Source organism: Monodon monoceros, unplaced genomic scaffold, assembly GCF_005190385.1.
Source record: "Monodon monoceros isolate NGI ecotype Baffin Bay Population unplaced genomic scaffold, NGI_Narwhal_1 Super_Scaffold_12, whole genome shotgun sequence".
NCBI lineage: Eukaryota > Metazoa > Chordata > Mammalia > Artiodactyla > Monodontidae > Monodon > Monodon monoceros.
In genome coordinates, this window is record NW_021703768.1 from 166,546,551 (window position 1) to 166,561,473 (window position 14,923).

Consider the following 14,923-nt stretch of genomic DNA (forward strand, 5'->3'; position numbering starts at 1 on the left):
TTTCTTTTTCCTTCCTTTGACTTTCAACCTACTTGTGTCTCTGTATCTAAAGTAAGTCTCTTACAGACAGCATATAGATAGTCCCGTTTTCTCCCTTAAGCTTTAAAGTACTTGGATTCAGTTTTGTCATAGAAAGCTCAGGACACGCACAGTGATAAGAACAATTATTGCTACGGTCAGTTTTGCACAGTGTTCTCCAGCTTCTCCCTCCTTGACAGCAGTTTCAGGGACAGCCAACGTGTGGCCTCAGTTCTCGTTTTCTGCCACAAACCCATAAGGGTGGGGGTCTGTTGTCATCACATGTTGCAGATGTTGGTGACTGTTAACTGGCCGTCTCATGTCGTCTGTCTGACTCCCTCACCACGCAGCCTGCGCCGTGGGCAGAGCTCTCTCAACCTCCCTCACCCCTGACTTCACTGGAGCTGGACACACAGGCACAAAGAAGAGCCATACATGCCCTGGCGCCAACACCCACATTTGCCACACCAGGACGGGCTGAGGGGGAAGGCATCTCCCCCAGGTCACAGGGCCGGCCTGGCCTGTTGGCCCTGCCCGCCCAGCTCTGAGAGTGGTCTCTGGCTGAGTGCCTCCCTTGGCCAAAGAGAAAAGCTACTGACTGAAAAGTCTGGTACTCCCTGGGGCTCTAGGTAGCACTTCTACCCAGGGTTGAGGGTGCCTAGGGTCGGATTGCTGCTCAAGTGCCAAACCTGGTGCCCGCTGTAAAGGAGGGTGCTCAGATGTGAGGGCTCTTCTGACGCACGCACACCCCCGCCTCTGAGATCATGTCCGCAAGGTCCAGCCCCAGCTGCCAGGTCCTTCACATTCTAGGGGACAAGTACAGGCTCCAAAGTCTCAGGTTCAGATTCAAGCCCCACTGGCCCACATTGTCCCCAGGGGAGCGTGGGCAGCCCCCACCTGCCTGCTCACTGGTGAAGTGGCCCAAGGAGGAAAGGGACTGTGGACATGATCCAGGCACACAGCAGGCTGCTCAGACCTTGGCTCCCTTGTTCTCTCCATGGGGCTCTCCAACATCTTTCAGAGCCCCCATAGACCGAGGAGGGATTGGTGTGCAATCTTAGGGTCCAGGAGCACCTGCGGGTGGTTCTTGCAGGCGACGACCCAGCCCCGTTGAGCTAGGAAGACCTGGCTCTTTCCATCCCCCCAGAAGGGCCTCTGCACCCCGTTCTGCCTGGCTTCTTCCCCAGGAAGCCACCACCTGAGGGGTGGTTGTTTCCACCACCCAGATGGGGCCATTGCAGCATCTTGATGTGAGTTAGCGTTGCAGGCTCCAGCCAAGCTCCAAAGGGGATGCCAGCTTAAATGTCAGTTGCTTTAAAGATGGTTGGCTGCTTCCCCAGAAGGAGCTAACAGAACCACGCAGCTGAGTCTTCTGCCAGACTCCAGACCTGTGTGTCTACATAAGGTATCTGCTCACCGTGGGGCTTACTTCCAAGAGCCTGTGTGCAAGCATTTCTGGCTTTGCAGATTCCCTGCCTTGTCACCCATTAGCTGTGTGACCTTGAGTGAGGCCCCAGACCTCCTGAGTTCTGGTGTCAGCATTTGCAGTGTGGGGTCATAGAGCCTGCCTGGAGCAGTCATGTGGGGATGGAACTGAGTACACACGATAGAGCGGAGCCAAGCCCCCGGAGGTCATCAAGTGGCATGCGTACTAACTGTTCCGACTTATGTGTCCTGCCACATGGGCCAAGTGCGTCAGGTGTCGTCAGCACATGGACTCTGCCTGGGACACAGATGCATGGCTAAGCCCACGTGTCTGTTGCTGACCAGCCTGTGTCTTGTTTCTAGTTCAGGACCTCAAGGGTCTAGGCTACGAGAAGGGGAAGCCCGTGGGTCTGGTGGGTGTCACAGAGCTTTCGGATGCCCAGAAGAAGCAGCTGAAGGAGCAGCAGGAGGTAAGGCCCTGGGGGGCAGGGCAGGCAGGCTCCAAGGGGCTGGTGCAGTATCGTCTCCCACCCTGCCCTGTGGTGCAGTGGTCACGGTGTATTCTTTCTGAGCCTCCCGGTGCCGGGTGAATCCCACAGTCAGGGGAGAGGCTCTTGGACAGGTGGGTCCCCCATCAATGGCAAGCCACCCCCTGAGGGCCCTCCCAAGCCCACAGTTGGGCCCAGAGCCCAGGCCTTCTCATGCTGCCTGGGCAGCCTTCTCAGCTGATGCTCCACAGCTACTTCCCACTGCGCTCGTGGGCTGGTCCTGACTGGATAGTCTCCATTTAAGTTTTCCTTACAGTTCCCTGCAGCACTCAGTACAGGATAAGCCTGTCTGGCACTGGGTGTCCTGAACGATGCGACAGCTGTTCAGTTGGTGTTGGGCAGTTTGGGAGTGAGGGCTGGCTCAGCAGGGAGCTCTGTGGCCAGGATATGGACAGCTGGGACAGCTTACCTGGGCCACCTCCTCCAGGCTGGCAGCCCCATCGCATCACCCTCGACCCTCCCAGTGGTCAGGAGCCCACGTCGCCCTCATTTGGTCCACAGTGATGGTGCCCAGGATATTCCAGATTCCAGGCCGGGGTCCTCCCTGCTCAAAATAGAGATTCAGGGAACCCAGGGCATGTCCTGACACAGGACTCGGTGCCTTCCTGAACACTTGCTCTGAGCCCTGCTCTTGTGCCTGCTCCAGGGAGGGGGGAAAAGGGGTGCCCAGCATGCACAGGGGAGGCGAGGGGGCTAGCTTCCTGCACGCACAGTGCACGGCCTTGCTCACTGGCGTGTGCCGCCCACAGATGCAACAGATGTACGACATGATCATGCAGCACAAGCGAGCAATGCAGGACATGCAGCTGCTGTGGGAGAAGGCGCTGCAGCAGCACCAGCATGGCTACGACAGCGACGAGGAGGTGGACAGCGAGCTGGGCACCTGGGAGCACCAGCTGCGGCGCATGGAGATGGACAAGACTCGGGGTGGGCCAAGGAGCGAGTTACAGGGGTGGGGTGGAGGGTGCCCTTTTCTTCAGGGTGCTGTGGGCTCAGGAAGCCCACTCACCGGCCCAGGAAGTGCCTGGAGACACCACATTGGGGTCTTAAGCCACCTATCCAGCCTGTAAGGCCTTGAGCAAGAGACTTGGCCTCTTTGTGCCTGTTTCTTCAGTGGCAAAAGGATGGTCCGCTGAGTGTTCACTGGCGTTTGAACACGGTACACAAGGGCTGCATGGGAGAGCAGGGCTCGAGGTCTCAACCAGCTACCTCGTTCCCCATGGCCCCAGACTCCCCCCAGGACTCATACTTCTGCTGTGGGGCTGCCACACGCTCCTTCCTCCTCTCACCTTTACCCCATCTCTGGGCAGAATGGGCGGAGCAGCTGACGAAGATGGGCCGGGGCAAGCACTTCATCGGAGACTTCCTGCCACCCGATGAGCTGGAGAAGTTCATGGAGACCTTCAAGGCCCTGAAGGTAGGCTGGGAGAGGCCCCAGACACCAGCCCCTGCTGTGAGCCTGTCTAGCAGGCAGCCTGCGCAGTGTCCCAGCCCCTCCTGCAGCCCCCTCAGGTGGCAGGCACCTGCGGTGGCCTTGGGCCCGCTCGCTCACAAGAGGGGTAGGACCCTCTTGCCACGGGTGGCACCTGCTTATGACAGGTGCCATCTGTGTAGGGAATTAGCAAATAGCATCTCAACTGCCGCTTTAGAGACATTTGCTGGGGCTTTAGGGAAATTCTGCTTCCAGTGGAGCCAATTAAATGCAGTTTACAGGCAAAGCATTTCTCAGGCAGACGCCCCCATGTGTTGGGCTCTCCAGAGTGAAATTGTTCTTCCCATGCTGCTTTCATGCTCAAGAGGAGAGGGCTGACAGAACATTCCACATAGTCTTTTGAGGGTTTTTTTAAAACTGCTTTGTACCACATAATCTCACCAATGTGATGGTCACCTCATGTGACCACAGGACTCTTTTTAGCACTCTGTGTAACAAATTGCTCTTGGAACATGGGATTTTTCTTCACTGGTGAACCATTAATCTTTCTCATGGTAGACAAGGCCTGTGTGACCTGTCACCTTGCCCTCTTTGACTTGGCCACCAGGAAGCTCAGTACTGCTTCTGGCCCTGGGGCCTCTGAGAAGGGGCAGCTTGATCTCTTCTCGAGGAGTCTGACTTAGTGGTGGGGAGGCAGGTGGGCAGGTGGTCCCAGCGGCCAATGAAGCCATGTGGGGGTGGGGTTTCAGGCCAGAGCTGGGACTGGGGATGGCCGCAGCCCTGGTGGATGACGGCTACCTCCTCCCACTGCAGGAGGGCCGTGAGCCTGACTACTCAGAGTACAAGGAGTTCAAGCTGACAATAGAGAACATCGGCTACCAGATGCTGATGAAGATGGGCTGGAAGGAGGGCGATGGCCTGGGCTCAGAAGGCCAGGGCATCAAGAACCCAGTCAATAAGTGAGTGTGGCCTCCAATGCCAGGGGGGAGGGGGGAGAGGAGAAGTCCCACACGGAGACATAGGCCCAGGGCCTGGGTCCAGCCCTGTCACTGGGCTGGGGGTCAGGGATTTGGACTCTGGTTGCTGGGCCGTCTTCGGCTCTCCACCTTCCCACAGTGCCAGGAGTGTCCCAGACAGATGTCACCCAGCCCAGCATAGCCCCCACATTGAGCTGCATTGGGGTGCTGCTGCTGAGCCCAGCCAGGGCGGGTGAAGCCTCCCTGCCCCAAGCTCAGGTCCCTCACCCCCCCTCTTGCCGGCACCAGCCTGCTCCCCGGCTCACACCACCCATTGCCCCAATGCAGGGGCACCACCACGGTAGATGGTGCTGGCTTTGGCATTGACCGGCCAGCCGAGCTCTCCAAGGAAGATGACGAGTACGAGGCCTTCCGCAAGAGGATGATGCTGGCCTACCGCTTCCGGCCCAACCCCCTGGTGCGTGTGTCCCTATCCCCCTATATTGCTTGTGGCCGGGCTGCCGCAGTTCCTCCGCTGTAGGCGGGTGGTGGTGCTGGTCACAGAAGTGTCCCTCCTTCCGCAGTCCGGCTAGGCTCTCCAGCAGACCCACCCCACCTCTCCACCTTGTTCGAGCCTGCCTCGCCTCCCCAAAGCCTGCCCTCCCTTCTAGAGGATGTGGGCTAGCTGCCCCCGCTAGGTTCTAGACGGGAGGAACTGCTAGCTCCCTTTAGCACAGCATAACCACCTCCCCTTTTATCTTTCTTGCTTCCCACAGAACAACCCCAGACGGCCTTACTACTGAGTATTCTGGAAAAATGCACAAATGTACTTTCCAAAAGGCCGACCATTCCTGGACTGTGGAATGTTCCGGCCTGCTTTTCTGCCCGTCCTTCCCATTGTTGCGAGTGTCGTGCTGTGTATTAAAATCCCGGTGCTTGCCTGCCACGGCAGCCTGGTCTTGCCATCACCAGAAACCCCTCCTGTTCCTTAGCAGGGCCAGGCTGGACAGGTGGGGACAGGATGCTGCTCTGAAGGCTGCCCAGCACCAAGGAATCCTGGAAAACCACCTGGACCTTTTGTCTGCTCGTGGGGTCCCCCATCGGCCTGGGTTGGAGTTGAGGGGAGGACCTTTGGAGAGGGGAGGGGCGGCCAGCTGGCCAAGACCTGGCTGCACCTGGGCCAGGGGCATCAGGGACTCCCCTCCTAGCCTAGCGCACTGCACTGCAGAAGGAGGCTGGGGAGGGGTCTCCAGGCAGGGCCCATTCCTCCCTCAGACCCACAAGGCAGGTGGACCCAGGGCACACCTGTGCCCCTCAACCTCTCTTGACAGGTGGCATTGACAGGGCCCCACACACACACGCACAACAAACCTGGCTAGTGATGGCTGCAGCCCAGGCTACCCTAGCTGCCCTGGGTCCTACAGGTATAGTGGACACACGAGCCCCTAGGGCTCGTGCCTTTGGGGGACAGCTTCAAGGACGGATACACTGTACTAAGACATCACACGCCTCCTGGAGGAGGGGAGCCTAGTGGGTAGCCCAGACCAAGGAGAGCTTGCCCCGTCTCCAGAGCCTGTGCGTCACACTTGTGCAGAAACCACCTGGGGGTCTTGTGCAACTTCAGCTGCTGAGTGCGCAGATTGGGCAGGGTCTCGGGAATCTGCGAGCCATGCTTGGAGTATCAGGGCCTGGCAAACTGAGGAGCCCCTACCTCTCATCCCCCTGCCTCATACGCGTATCCAGTAGGTCCTGCTCAACCCCTGTGAGCTTATGGGGTCTGAGGACTCAAGCTGGCGTCAGGCTCCTGGGCCAGCCCGCAGTTCACACAGTCATTCAGCAAACACTGAGCACTGACTGTGAATCACACGGATGGGATTTGCCCCTGGGCACCCACAGTCTGCTGGGGCTGTGGCCATTAACCCCTAACAATCTGAGACTGATAAATGCCATAAAGAGGAAGTGGGACCTATGGTGGAGGTGGCCTGGGGGGTGTCTCAGTGAGGGAGTTCAGGGTCTGGAAGTCTCAGCAGCAAACCCCTGGCTGGCATGACACGTACTACCCTGTTTCCCCACCATGGACGCTGTACCCAGGGCAGGGCAAGGGGGTGAGGTGGAGCCTGCCCTGGGGAGCCAGAGTCCTGAGCACAAGTGTATAGGTCTGGGCAGCCAGAGGTCCCAGTGATGGGGACCCTGGGCCTCGGTCCCAAACACCTCACTAAGTCAAGGTCACCCCTCCATTTAATTCTCAGTGACCAGAAGGCTCGCCAGACTCAGACGACGGACTTTAGCCCCAGCCACGGGGACAGTTGGAAGAGGAGGCTTCCAAATGCTGTGTGGGTGTGCAGGTATCTCCCAGATACAAGATGCGAGGCCAGACCCGTAGACAGAGCTGCACCAAACACCCCTGGCCCTCCAGGGGGAGAAGTGGGGCTGGAGTGGCAGGGAGACCTCCCTGGAGGAGGGGACACTGGGGCCTGCTTTAAGGGGTGAGGAAATACGAGAGGGTCCATATTGCAGATAGGAGAGAGGCATGTAGCGTATTGGCACCACAAGAATTGAGAAAAGTCAAGAAATGAGGCTGGAGATTCAGATCAGCCCAGAGAAACCTGAGCTTCACACATGAGCAACAGGCACCTGGGGAAGGACACTCTCAGGTCAGTGGCCAGAAGATCATCTTGTCACCCAGGCTCAGAGATGGGACCCAACTGCCCCATGGAGAAGGCGGTGGCTGGGCCCTGGGGGGATGTGAGGGTTAGAATTTCCCCCCAGGGGATTCCCTGGTGGTCCAGTGCTGTGGCCCAGGTTCAATCCCCGGAACTAAGATCCCGCAAGCCACGTGGCACGGCCAGAAAAAAAAACTGGGCCCCCTAGGGCAGGAAACAGGTGGGCACCGCTCACCCTGTTTCCTGCACCCACAAGTACCACGTGGGCAAGAATCCGAGGCTCCTTGGAGGGGTTGACAAAAAGTTGCCTCCTAACTCTCCACCCTGCAGCCCCTTCCCTGGTCCAGCCCTGCCCCCTTGCATATGCCCCCGAACGGAGCCCAGCCTCCTCCAGGCTGTTCAGAGCGCTCCCAAGCCCACCCCACCTTGCTGCATGACCCCACCACCAACCCCAGCCTTCAGTGCCTCCGTTCTGCTGCTCATCCCCAAGCTTGAGCTATTTTTTCCTGCCAGGAGCACCATTACGAAACTCCTCACCAAACTGACTCCATCCCCACTTTATAATCTCAGCCACCCCTTGGACCCCATCCCTTGGACCTCACCCACATGAGAAGGGGTTCAGGCTACACGGAAGGAACACAGCAGAGAATCATGGAGGCCTTCAAGGTGTCCCCAACCCTGGTCCATGACCGTCTGCCTTGAGTTGGCCCCCGGGACCAGTTAAAACTTCACACCTGGACACATTTAAATTTGTCTGTGGCCACCGCATGAAAACTCAAATCCAAGGGCACTAAAGGGAACTGCACCCAAGCGGATGAGGTTCCTCTGCCAAGCGCGCACATACAATGCCCACTTGATCCTGGGCTGGAGGGAGGTCTGTGGAATGTGAAGAGTTAAAAGGGTCCCCCTTCGGGGTCGAGGTCGAGGCTAGGATGCCTGTGCCTTAGGGTGAAGAAAGAAGTGCAGAACGAGGCCCGGGGAACGAATTCCCTTAGACTGAAGTGGCCTCCAGGACGCAGAAGCGGAAGTATCCTTGAGGCATCGTATTCTAGCATTAGTAGAGAGGCTGGGCGACGGGGACTGCCACTGGGGACAGCGCAGAGTCCGGCGAGGCTATCAAGGCGGGGAGGGGCCACTGCGACAGGGGGGGCCTCGCAGGGCAGTCACAGCGCGGGGGCGACCTTTGCGCAAGGCGGGGCAGAGCCGGGCTGGGTCCCTGGCAACTCCGCGCCCAGAGGCACCGCCGCGCAGAAACCAAGCCGGGGTCCCGGCACCGCCGCTATGGACATCCCGCCGCTGGCGGGCAAGGTCGCAGTTCTGTCGCTGGGCGCTCTCCCGTTGTCCTACGCCCTCAACCACGTCTCGGCGATCTCGTAGTGCGTGCGGGGAGGGGCCGGGGCGGCCTCCTCGGGGGTTGCGGGGCTGGGCTGGGGTGTGGAGGGGGCGGGATGGAGGATGCGCGGGCTCCCCCGAGCCCAGCGGCCCCGCGCCGCTCCGGCCCGCGAGGACAGGGGCTGGGTCAGAAGAACCCCCCCACCTCCGACCGGAAATCGCCTTCCAGCAGGCCCGGAGCTGTGTGCTGGAGCTGGGGGCGCTCCTGGGACGTTTGGGGCCTGGGGAGGAGGGACTTTGAGAAGCAGAGCCCCTAACAAGGCAGGGTTTTGGAGGGTTTCTGGTGTTTTCCCAGGGATGTGCCCAGCACAGGTTCCAGAGTCCCCAAGGGTCAAAGTATTGCCCCAGATAATGCCCCAGTGACCCGGCTCTTGCCACACACACGCTCTGCTGCACCACCCCTGCCAGACTGTCCCTCCATTGCCTGTCTCAGGCCTGGGACTTTCTTCTCTTCAGGGCTGGCCCACCCTGTCCCTAGCCTCAGTTTCCCCTATGTACCTCGACCTCCCCTGTCCCTATCTCCTAACCCTAGGCCTCAACCCTCTGGATCCAGCTACTGGGTACCAGGCAACCACAAGCCCCTCACACTCCCAAACCCAGTGCAACCCAAGACATGGGGTAGAGGGAGTCTTGACTGTGGAGTTGGTTCCTTGGGTACAAATTCCTGGCTCCATCCCCCTGGACCCTGAGTGAGCCAGGTTCCCCCGGGAGCCTCAGTTTCTTCACTGTGTAATGAACGTAATTCTAGAGCTCATCCCATAGTTACAGTTTGGGATTACAAATTGTGTGCCAAGACGCTGATGTGGTCTCATGTGATTACTATAATTGTCATGTTGGTTAGGTGGGGCTAGGAATGGGGATCCTAGGGGTTAGAGGGGTTCAGGAGAAGGTCGGGGCCTGGAGAGAGTGTGGGGGGGAATGTGTGACCTTGGATATGTCTCCCACCCTCCCCCCCTTGGCCTTGGTTTGCCAAGAGTTGGGGGCTGCCCAGAGACCTGGCTTCTGTTATCTCTGCAGCTGGTTGACTTGCCTTATCAGGTTGATGGGAACAGATCAGGGCAGGGGTGGGGTGGAGTTGATGGAAATATTTGGACTTTACCTGAGGAGTCAGGAGCTTCAGACCATGATGTGTACAGAGCTGAGCACTAGAGACCCTCTGGCAGGTGTGGGCACTGGGACTGGCCACAGAGGGTCTTGGAGCTGTTGAATGACAAAGCAAGCAAACTGTCACACACATCAGCAAGTGACTGGATAAATCATATAGTCAGAAGTGTTGACAGATGCTCTCTCTATGCCTGGCCCAAGTCAGGCAATGATCCTTTCTGAGGAGTCAGGGAGGGCTTCCCTGGAGGAGGAGCAATGTAGATGGGCCATGAAGGATGAGTAGGAGTTTGTCAAGTGGAAAGGAGACTTTTGGAAGGAGTTTCCAGAAGAGGGAAACAGCTGGGGCAAGAGCCTGGTGCTAGGAAAGGGGAGTTTCAGGGAATGGCTTTCCTGGATGGACAGATGCTTCAGCCTCCTCACCTGGAGCTTCCTGGAGTCTGCTCTTGCCCTAGGGTGGGGCAGGACCTCAGAATGGGCCTGGCCTCCCTGACTTGGTTTTCCTCTCCACAGCCCCCTGGGTGTGGTGTGGATGAGCGCCCTGATCCTGGGTCTGCTCTTCTTGGCTATATACAGCTTGTCCCGAAGTGACATCTACTATGACCCACTCTTTGCCGGTGAGTTGGTGGGAGGGTCTTAGGGAAGAGAACTGGGCAAGGGCCTCCTCCATCAGACTGGCAGCCCTTGAAGGGCCTTCATCAGACTGGAGAACCTCAGAGACTGGAGAACCCCTACTGATTGGGGAACCTCAAGGGGCCTCCCCCTTCTGACTTGGGACTCCTGAGTGCAGGGACAGCGCCTTCCCATCAGCCTGGGGACCCCTAAAGGCAGGGACTGTGCCTCCCTCTGAGGCGGGCTGTGGGTCATGTGACTTGTGGGGTGGGGCCTGGGAGCAGGTTTGTGCAGAGGCTTTGCCCGGAAACTGGGTGGCCGGTCACCGACCTGCAGTCTCAGGCCCCGCCCACACGTGGTCTGTGCCCCGCCCACACCCTGCCCATGCCCTGCTACTCTCCCTGTAGTGTTTGCAGTCTTCTCTTTCACCTCCGTGGTGGACCTCCTTATCGCTCTCGGGGAAGATGGCTACATGGGGAGCTTCATGGCGTTCTACACCAAGGAGGTATGTAGGGAGCTGTCTGGGATGCCCGCAGCCCTACTGCCCGTCTGAGCCCTGCACCTGCCCCTGCAGGGTGAACCGTACCTGCGCACGGCACACGGGGTCTTCATCTGCTACTGGGATGGCACTGTTCACTACCTCCTCTACCTGGCCATGGCTGGTGCCATCCGTAAAAGGTGCGTGGGGTGGGCAGGGTGGCACCTGGACCCTGGGAAGGAGGTGGAGTCCTTAGGTGGGAGGTCCCAGGTCAGGATGAAGCCAGAAGTATCTGTAGGGGAAATCAGGAAGCCTCTCTAGGGCTCTAGACAGGAGTGGCCAGGAGAAGGATCCAGGGAACATCACAGGTGTGAGTGATGGTCGGTTCTCTTCTCTCCCACCCTGTGCCTGGGCAGACGCTACTGTCCTTGGACAGAGCATCTGACTGTTCATTCCCTCATTCAACTTCCTGTTGTCCCTTCTGTTCTGGGTGACACTGAAGGGATCCAGAGCTGGGGATCCCAGATTGGTCTCTGGACCCTGTCGGGGGCTCTGAGACTGGGGGACAGGGATCTACTTGTCACCCCTCCATCCCCTGCCCAGGAAGAGGTACCGGAACCTTGCACTCTACTGGCTGGGATCCTTCGTCATGAGCATCCTGGTGTTCCTCCCAGGAAACATCCTTGGTAAGGACTTGGCTCTGAGGAGTTGTGTCTCCCTGGGCTGGGTCACTGCCCTGTGTCTGGAAGTTCCCAGTGGATCCTGCATACCCTCTCCAATGTCTGCAGAGGGCAACCTCCTCCCCACCACATGCCTCTCCATTCAGAGCCTAAGCCAGCAGCCTTTCCCCACCTCCCCCCCATTTTCCTCTTGGAGGAGCGGAAGCACATTCCATTTCCTCCCCAGCTAGCTGGTTCCTGACCCCAGGGGCTTGGCCCAGAATGCTCTTGACACAAGAAGGGAATTTTAAGGTGGATCCAGAGGGCAGAGTGAAACCTTTGTAGGTAGGTCTTAGGAGGCGGAGCAGAGAAGGCAGCCAGGGATGTGGGGATGGCTGTGCAAGAGGAATATCCAGGGTGTTTCTAGGGGGAGCAAAGAACAGCTGAAGTGTAAGAGCCATGTCCAGAAGGTAAATTGAGGCAGGCCAGGCTGAGGAGCATGGACATCACCTTATGGGCACTCGGGAGTCAGACGTGTTAGGGCTGAGCTAGGATGGCATTTGTGAATCACAGCTTCCAGCCAGGTGCTCTGACATGGCCCAGCTAAAGGGTCTGGCCGGGCCTGGGGGATCCTCGCTGCGTGACACCCTGTCTCTCCTACCATGGCAGGCAAATACAACTCAGAGATCAGGCCTTCCTTTTTCCTCACCATCCCCTACTTGCTGGTCCCCTGCTGGGCTGGCTTGAGGGTCTTCAACCAGACCCAGGCACCAAGCTGCTGCACTCCCAACATGGTGAGTCCCTTGCCCCCCAGATAGGCCCTGTGCCAAATGCCTGAATGTCCCCCATTTGAGTTGCTTCTGGTCAAAGACGTTATCTCCTTGGAAAGATCTCCTTGGTCATTAGGGAAGAAGGGATGAGCCTTCATTGAGTGCCTGTTGGATACCAGACTTCTCATGCTGTTTCTCATGGGGCAGGTGGAGGAGGAACAAAGAAAGGGCCTTCTGCGGCGCCCAGTTGACCTGGCCCTCATCATCTACCTCATCTTTGCTGCGTTCTTCACCCTCTTTCGGGGCCTGGTGAGTCTGCACTGGCCAGCCTACCTGCCTCCAACTCCCCGTCCCCAGCCCATCCCTCCCTCCTTTATCTTCATTATCCAGTGCAAAAAGCCCACTGCTCTCCTATCTGATCGTCCAGGGAAGTTCATCGAGTCTAACCTGAGTGTTCCATCACAAAGCCCCATTCCCTGTAGCCTTCTCCCCAGCTCAAATATCTGTGGATTCTCAGCCAGAGGAGAGAACCAAAGCTGGGGCAGGCCAGAGCAAGGGGTATGGGCCCCTCCTGGGAGGCCAGGGAAGGCTTCCTCTGGGAGGGATATTTGAGGCTGTTGGTTTGTCTCTGGGCCCCAGGTGGTGCTTGACTGCCCCATGGATGCCTGCTTTGTCTACATCTATCAGTATGAGCCATACCTGAGGGACCCCGTGGCCTATCCGAAGGTGCAGGTGAGAGGGCAGATGGGAGGAGAGGGCCACAGTCCTGCCATGGTTAGGGGTCTACTGGGCCCCTTTGAAGCAGGTGCCAAAAACACAAGTCAAACTGGTGGAAGCACAAATGGAATTTACTGTCCTACCAAAAAAGTATAGACATTCTCTTCAGGTATGGCTGGATCCAGGAGCTCAAGGATAGCTCTGTCTCTAGACTGTGTTTTCTTTACATGTGCTCCACTCCCAGGTAGTGCCTTTGTGGTATGGCAGAGACAGCCTTGGGTAGCTCTAGGCTTCCATTCTTTCTACTTAGCCACCACAGAGGAGTGTGAGCCCTTAATTCCTCAGCTTAAGTATAAGTCTCAGGCAGGCTCTGATTGGCCAAGTTTAAATCACATGCTCATAGCTGATTATTATGGTGTTCTGATTGGCCAGGCCAGGGTCACATGCTATTTCTGGAGTAAGGTGGGGGGGCTCATTGTGTGGGAGTGGGATGGGTGGGGAAACCCAAGGGAAATAAAGGAGCAATTTGCACAGGGTAGGATATGCAGAGAGCCCCAGTCTTGGGTGGGGTCTGAGGCTGGCCAGATTCTCCTTGGGTCCACCACCTGAGGGGTATCAGGAGACTCAACTGGGGCAGCCGCTCAATCCATCAGCTGTGTGCCCCCCAGATGCTGGTGAATATGTTCTACGTGCTGCCCTTCTATGGCCTGGCCATCTATGCCCTCATCTTTCCTGGCTGCTCCTGGCTGCCTGACTGGACCTTGGTATTTGCTGGAGCCATTGGCCAGGTGAGGTGGGGTGGAATGGGGTGGGGTGGGCCAGTGCATAGGGAAGAAAGTTTCTGCCTGCTCATCAATTGCTTTTGTGCTCACCCTGAGCAGGGTGATACTAGGCCCCTGACAGGCTCCACCCCCAGCTCAGTACCCCAGGATTCCCTAATGTGGGGGAGAAAGAGCCAGACACAGACACCCCAAACCCCATGACGTTAGAACTGAATAGAGGGAGGTAGAGAGTCTGAGAGGGATTCCAGAGGCGGCAGATTTCTTAGAAAAGGGGGCATAGGCTTTTTTTTTTTTCTCTATTGTACTTTACTATTTATTTTTTGCTTTGTTGCGGCATGATTGTATATTCAAAGTACAATAAAAGAATACTCATTGTCTATTTCTCTTCTGGATATTATTATCATTGTTATTATTATTAGTTGTTTCATTAATGATGACTGTCAAAAATAATTTTGTTGTACAGAAGAGTGCTGTAAAAATCTCAGCCATCTATCAAAATTGCTAAGAACGTCTCATTTCCATCCAGCTCTTTAAAGGCAGAAGAACTACTCTTAACTTGGTTTCTTTCTTCTCTCTATTTTGCTTTGGAAGCTGTGTTCTGAGTCCGAAGGCTCTGATTACCAACATTTAAAGTCAAGCTTTGGAGATATTTTTGCTATTTCAAAAGCTTTCTCATGCATAGGCTTTAAAAATTCTTACACACAATATTTGCCTCTTTATTCCATCTGTAATTTATTTTTCTATGTGATGTGAAGGAAGAATCTGAAAATTATATGTTTCTCCTTATGATACTCAATGATACTCAGTATCCGAGGTATTAAAGAAGTTGGAAGTATATAACTTGACAAGTTCAAGAAATTGGAAACCTTATTTCAGGAGGAGGGAAATCTTCTAAAATTGTAAACCAGAAGGACTGGATTGATCTTGCTGAGCCCCAGCTATCATCCTACTCTCTGTTTTTATTTTGTGTATTACTATCTAATTATAAAGGGTTATTATTAAGGGAGAATAGTCATTCAAGCATATTCAAGGCTTTGTGTAGAAAATTTCTTTACTCCTTTTAAACATAGATTTTACTTTTTGCATAGTTTTAGGTAGCAAGCCAGTTAGGACTGTTCAGAATTTCTGAAGCAAAGAAAATTTCCATGAAGGAATGTTTTGGGTTTCATGAGGTTTCTGAACTCTAAACCCCTATACAGAAAAAAGGGCTTGGCTGGGCTTCCCTGGTGGCGCAGTGGTTGAGAGTCCGCCTGCCAATGCAGGGGACACGGGTTCGTGCCCCGGTCCGGGAAGATCCCACATGCCGCGGAGCGGCTGGGCCCGTGAGCCATGGCCGCTGAGCCTGCGCGTCCGGAGCACAGGCTCCGGAC

At 56.5% G+C, this 14,923-nt stretch overlaps 2 protein-coding genes across 5 annotated transcripts in view; both read left to right on the plus strand.

The window, feature by feature from the left end:
• The window catches only part of SUGP1 (SURP and G-patch domain containing 1), a 29,899-nt gene extending 24,545 nt beyond the window's left edge, over window positions 1–5,354 (plus strand). Inside the window, exons 9-14 of one of the 3 annotated variants that reach the window (XM_029217467.1) lie at window positions 1,807–1,913; window positions 2,741–2,918; window positions 3,302–3,408; window positions 4,237–4,382; window positions 4,728–4,857; window positions 5,156–5,354. In XM_029217467.1, the coding sequence (XP_029073300.1) occupies window positions 1,807–1,913; window positions 2,741–2,918; window positions 3,302–3,408; window positions 4,237–4,382; window positions 4,728–4,857; window positions 5,156–5,182 (695 nt within the window). In that variant the 3' untranslated portion in view covers window positions 5,183–5,354. Of the gene's footprint in view, window positions 1–1,806; window positions 1,914–2,740; window positions 2,919–3,301; window positions 3,409–4,236; window positions 4,383–4,727; window positions 4,858–5,155 lie in introns of those variants that run through there. The other 2 variants (XM_029217468.1, XR_003792737.1) reach the window with 2 other exon arrangements.
• Window positions 5,355–6,366: 1,012 nt separating this feature from the next.
• TM6SF2 (transmembrane 6 superfamily member 2) overlaps window positions 6,367–14,923 on the plus strand; it is a 10,474-nt gene continuing 1,917 nt past the window's right edge. The window contains exons 1-9 of one of the 2 annotated variants that reach the window (XM_029217471.1): window positions 6,367–6,724; window positions 10,049–10,152; window positions 10,555–10,652; window positions 10,722–10,825; window positions 11,229–11,311; window positions 11,954–12,078; window positions 12,262–12,363; window positions 12,694–12,786; window positions 13,440–13,559. In XM_029217471.1, the coding sequence (XP_029073304.1) occupies window positions 6,561–6,724; window positions 10,049–10,152; window positions 10,555–10,652; window positions 10,722–10,825; window positions 11,229–11,311; window positions 11,954–12,078; window positions 12,262–12,363; window positions 12,694–12,786; window positions 13,440–13,559 (993 nt within the window). In that variant the 5' untranslated portion in view covers window positions 6,367–6,560. Of the gene's footprint in view, window positions 6,725–8,225; window positions 8,419–10,048; window positions 10,153–10,554; window positions 10,653–10,721; window positions 10,826–11,228; window positions 11,312–11,953; window positions 12,079–12,261; window positions 12,364–12,693; window positions 12,787–13,439; window positions 13,560–14,923 lie in introns of those variants that run through there. The other variant, XM_029217472.1, reaches the window with a different exon arrangement.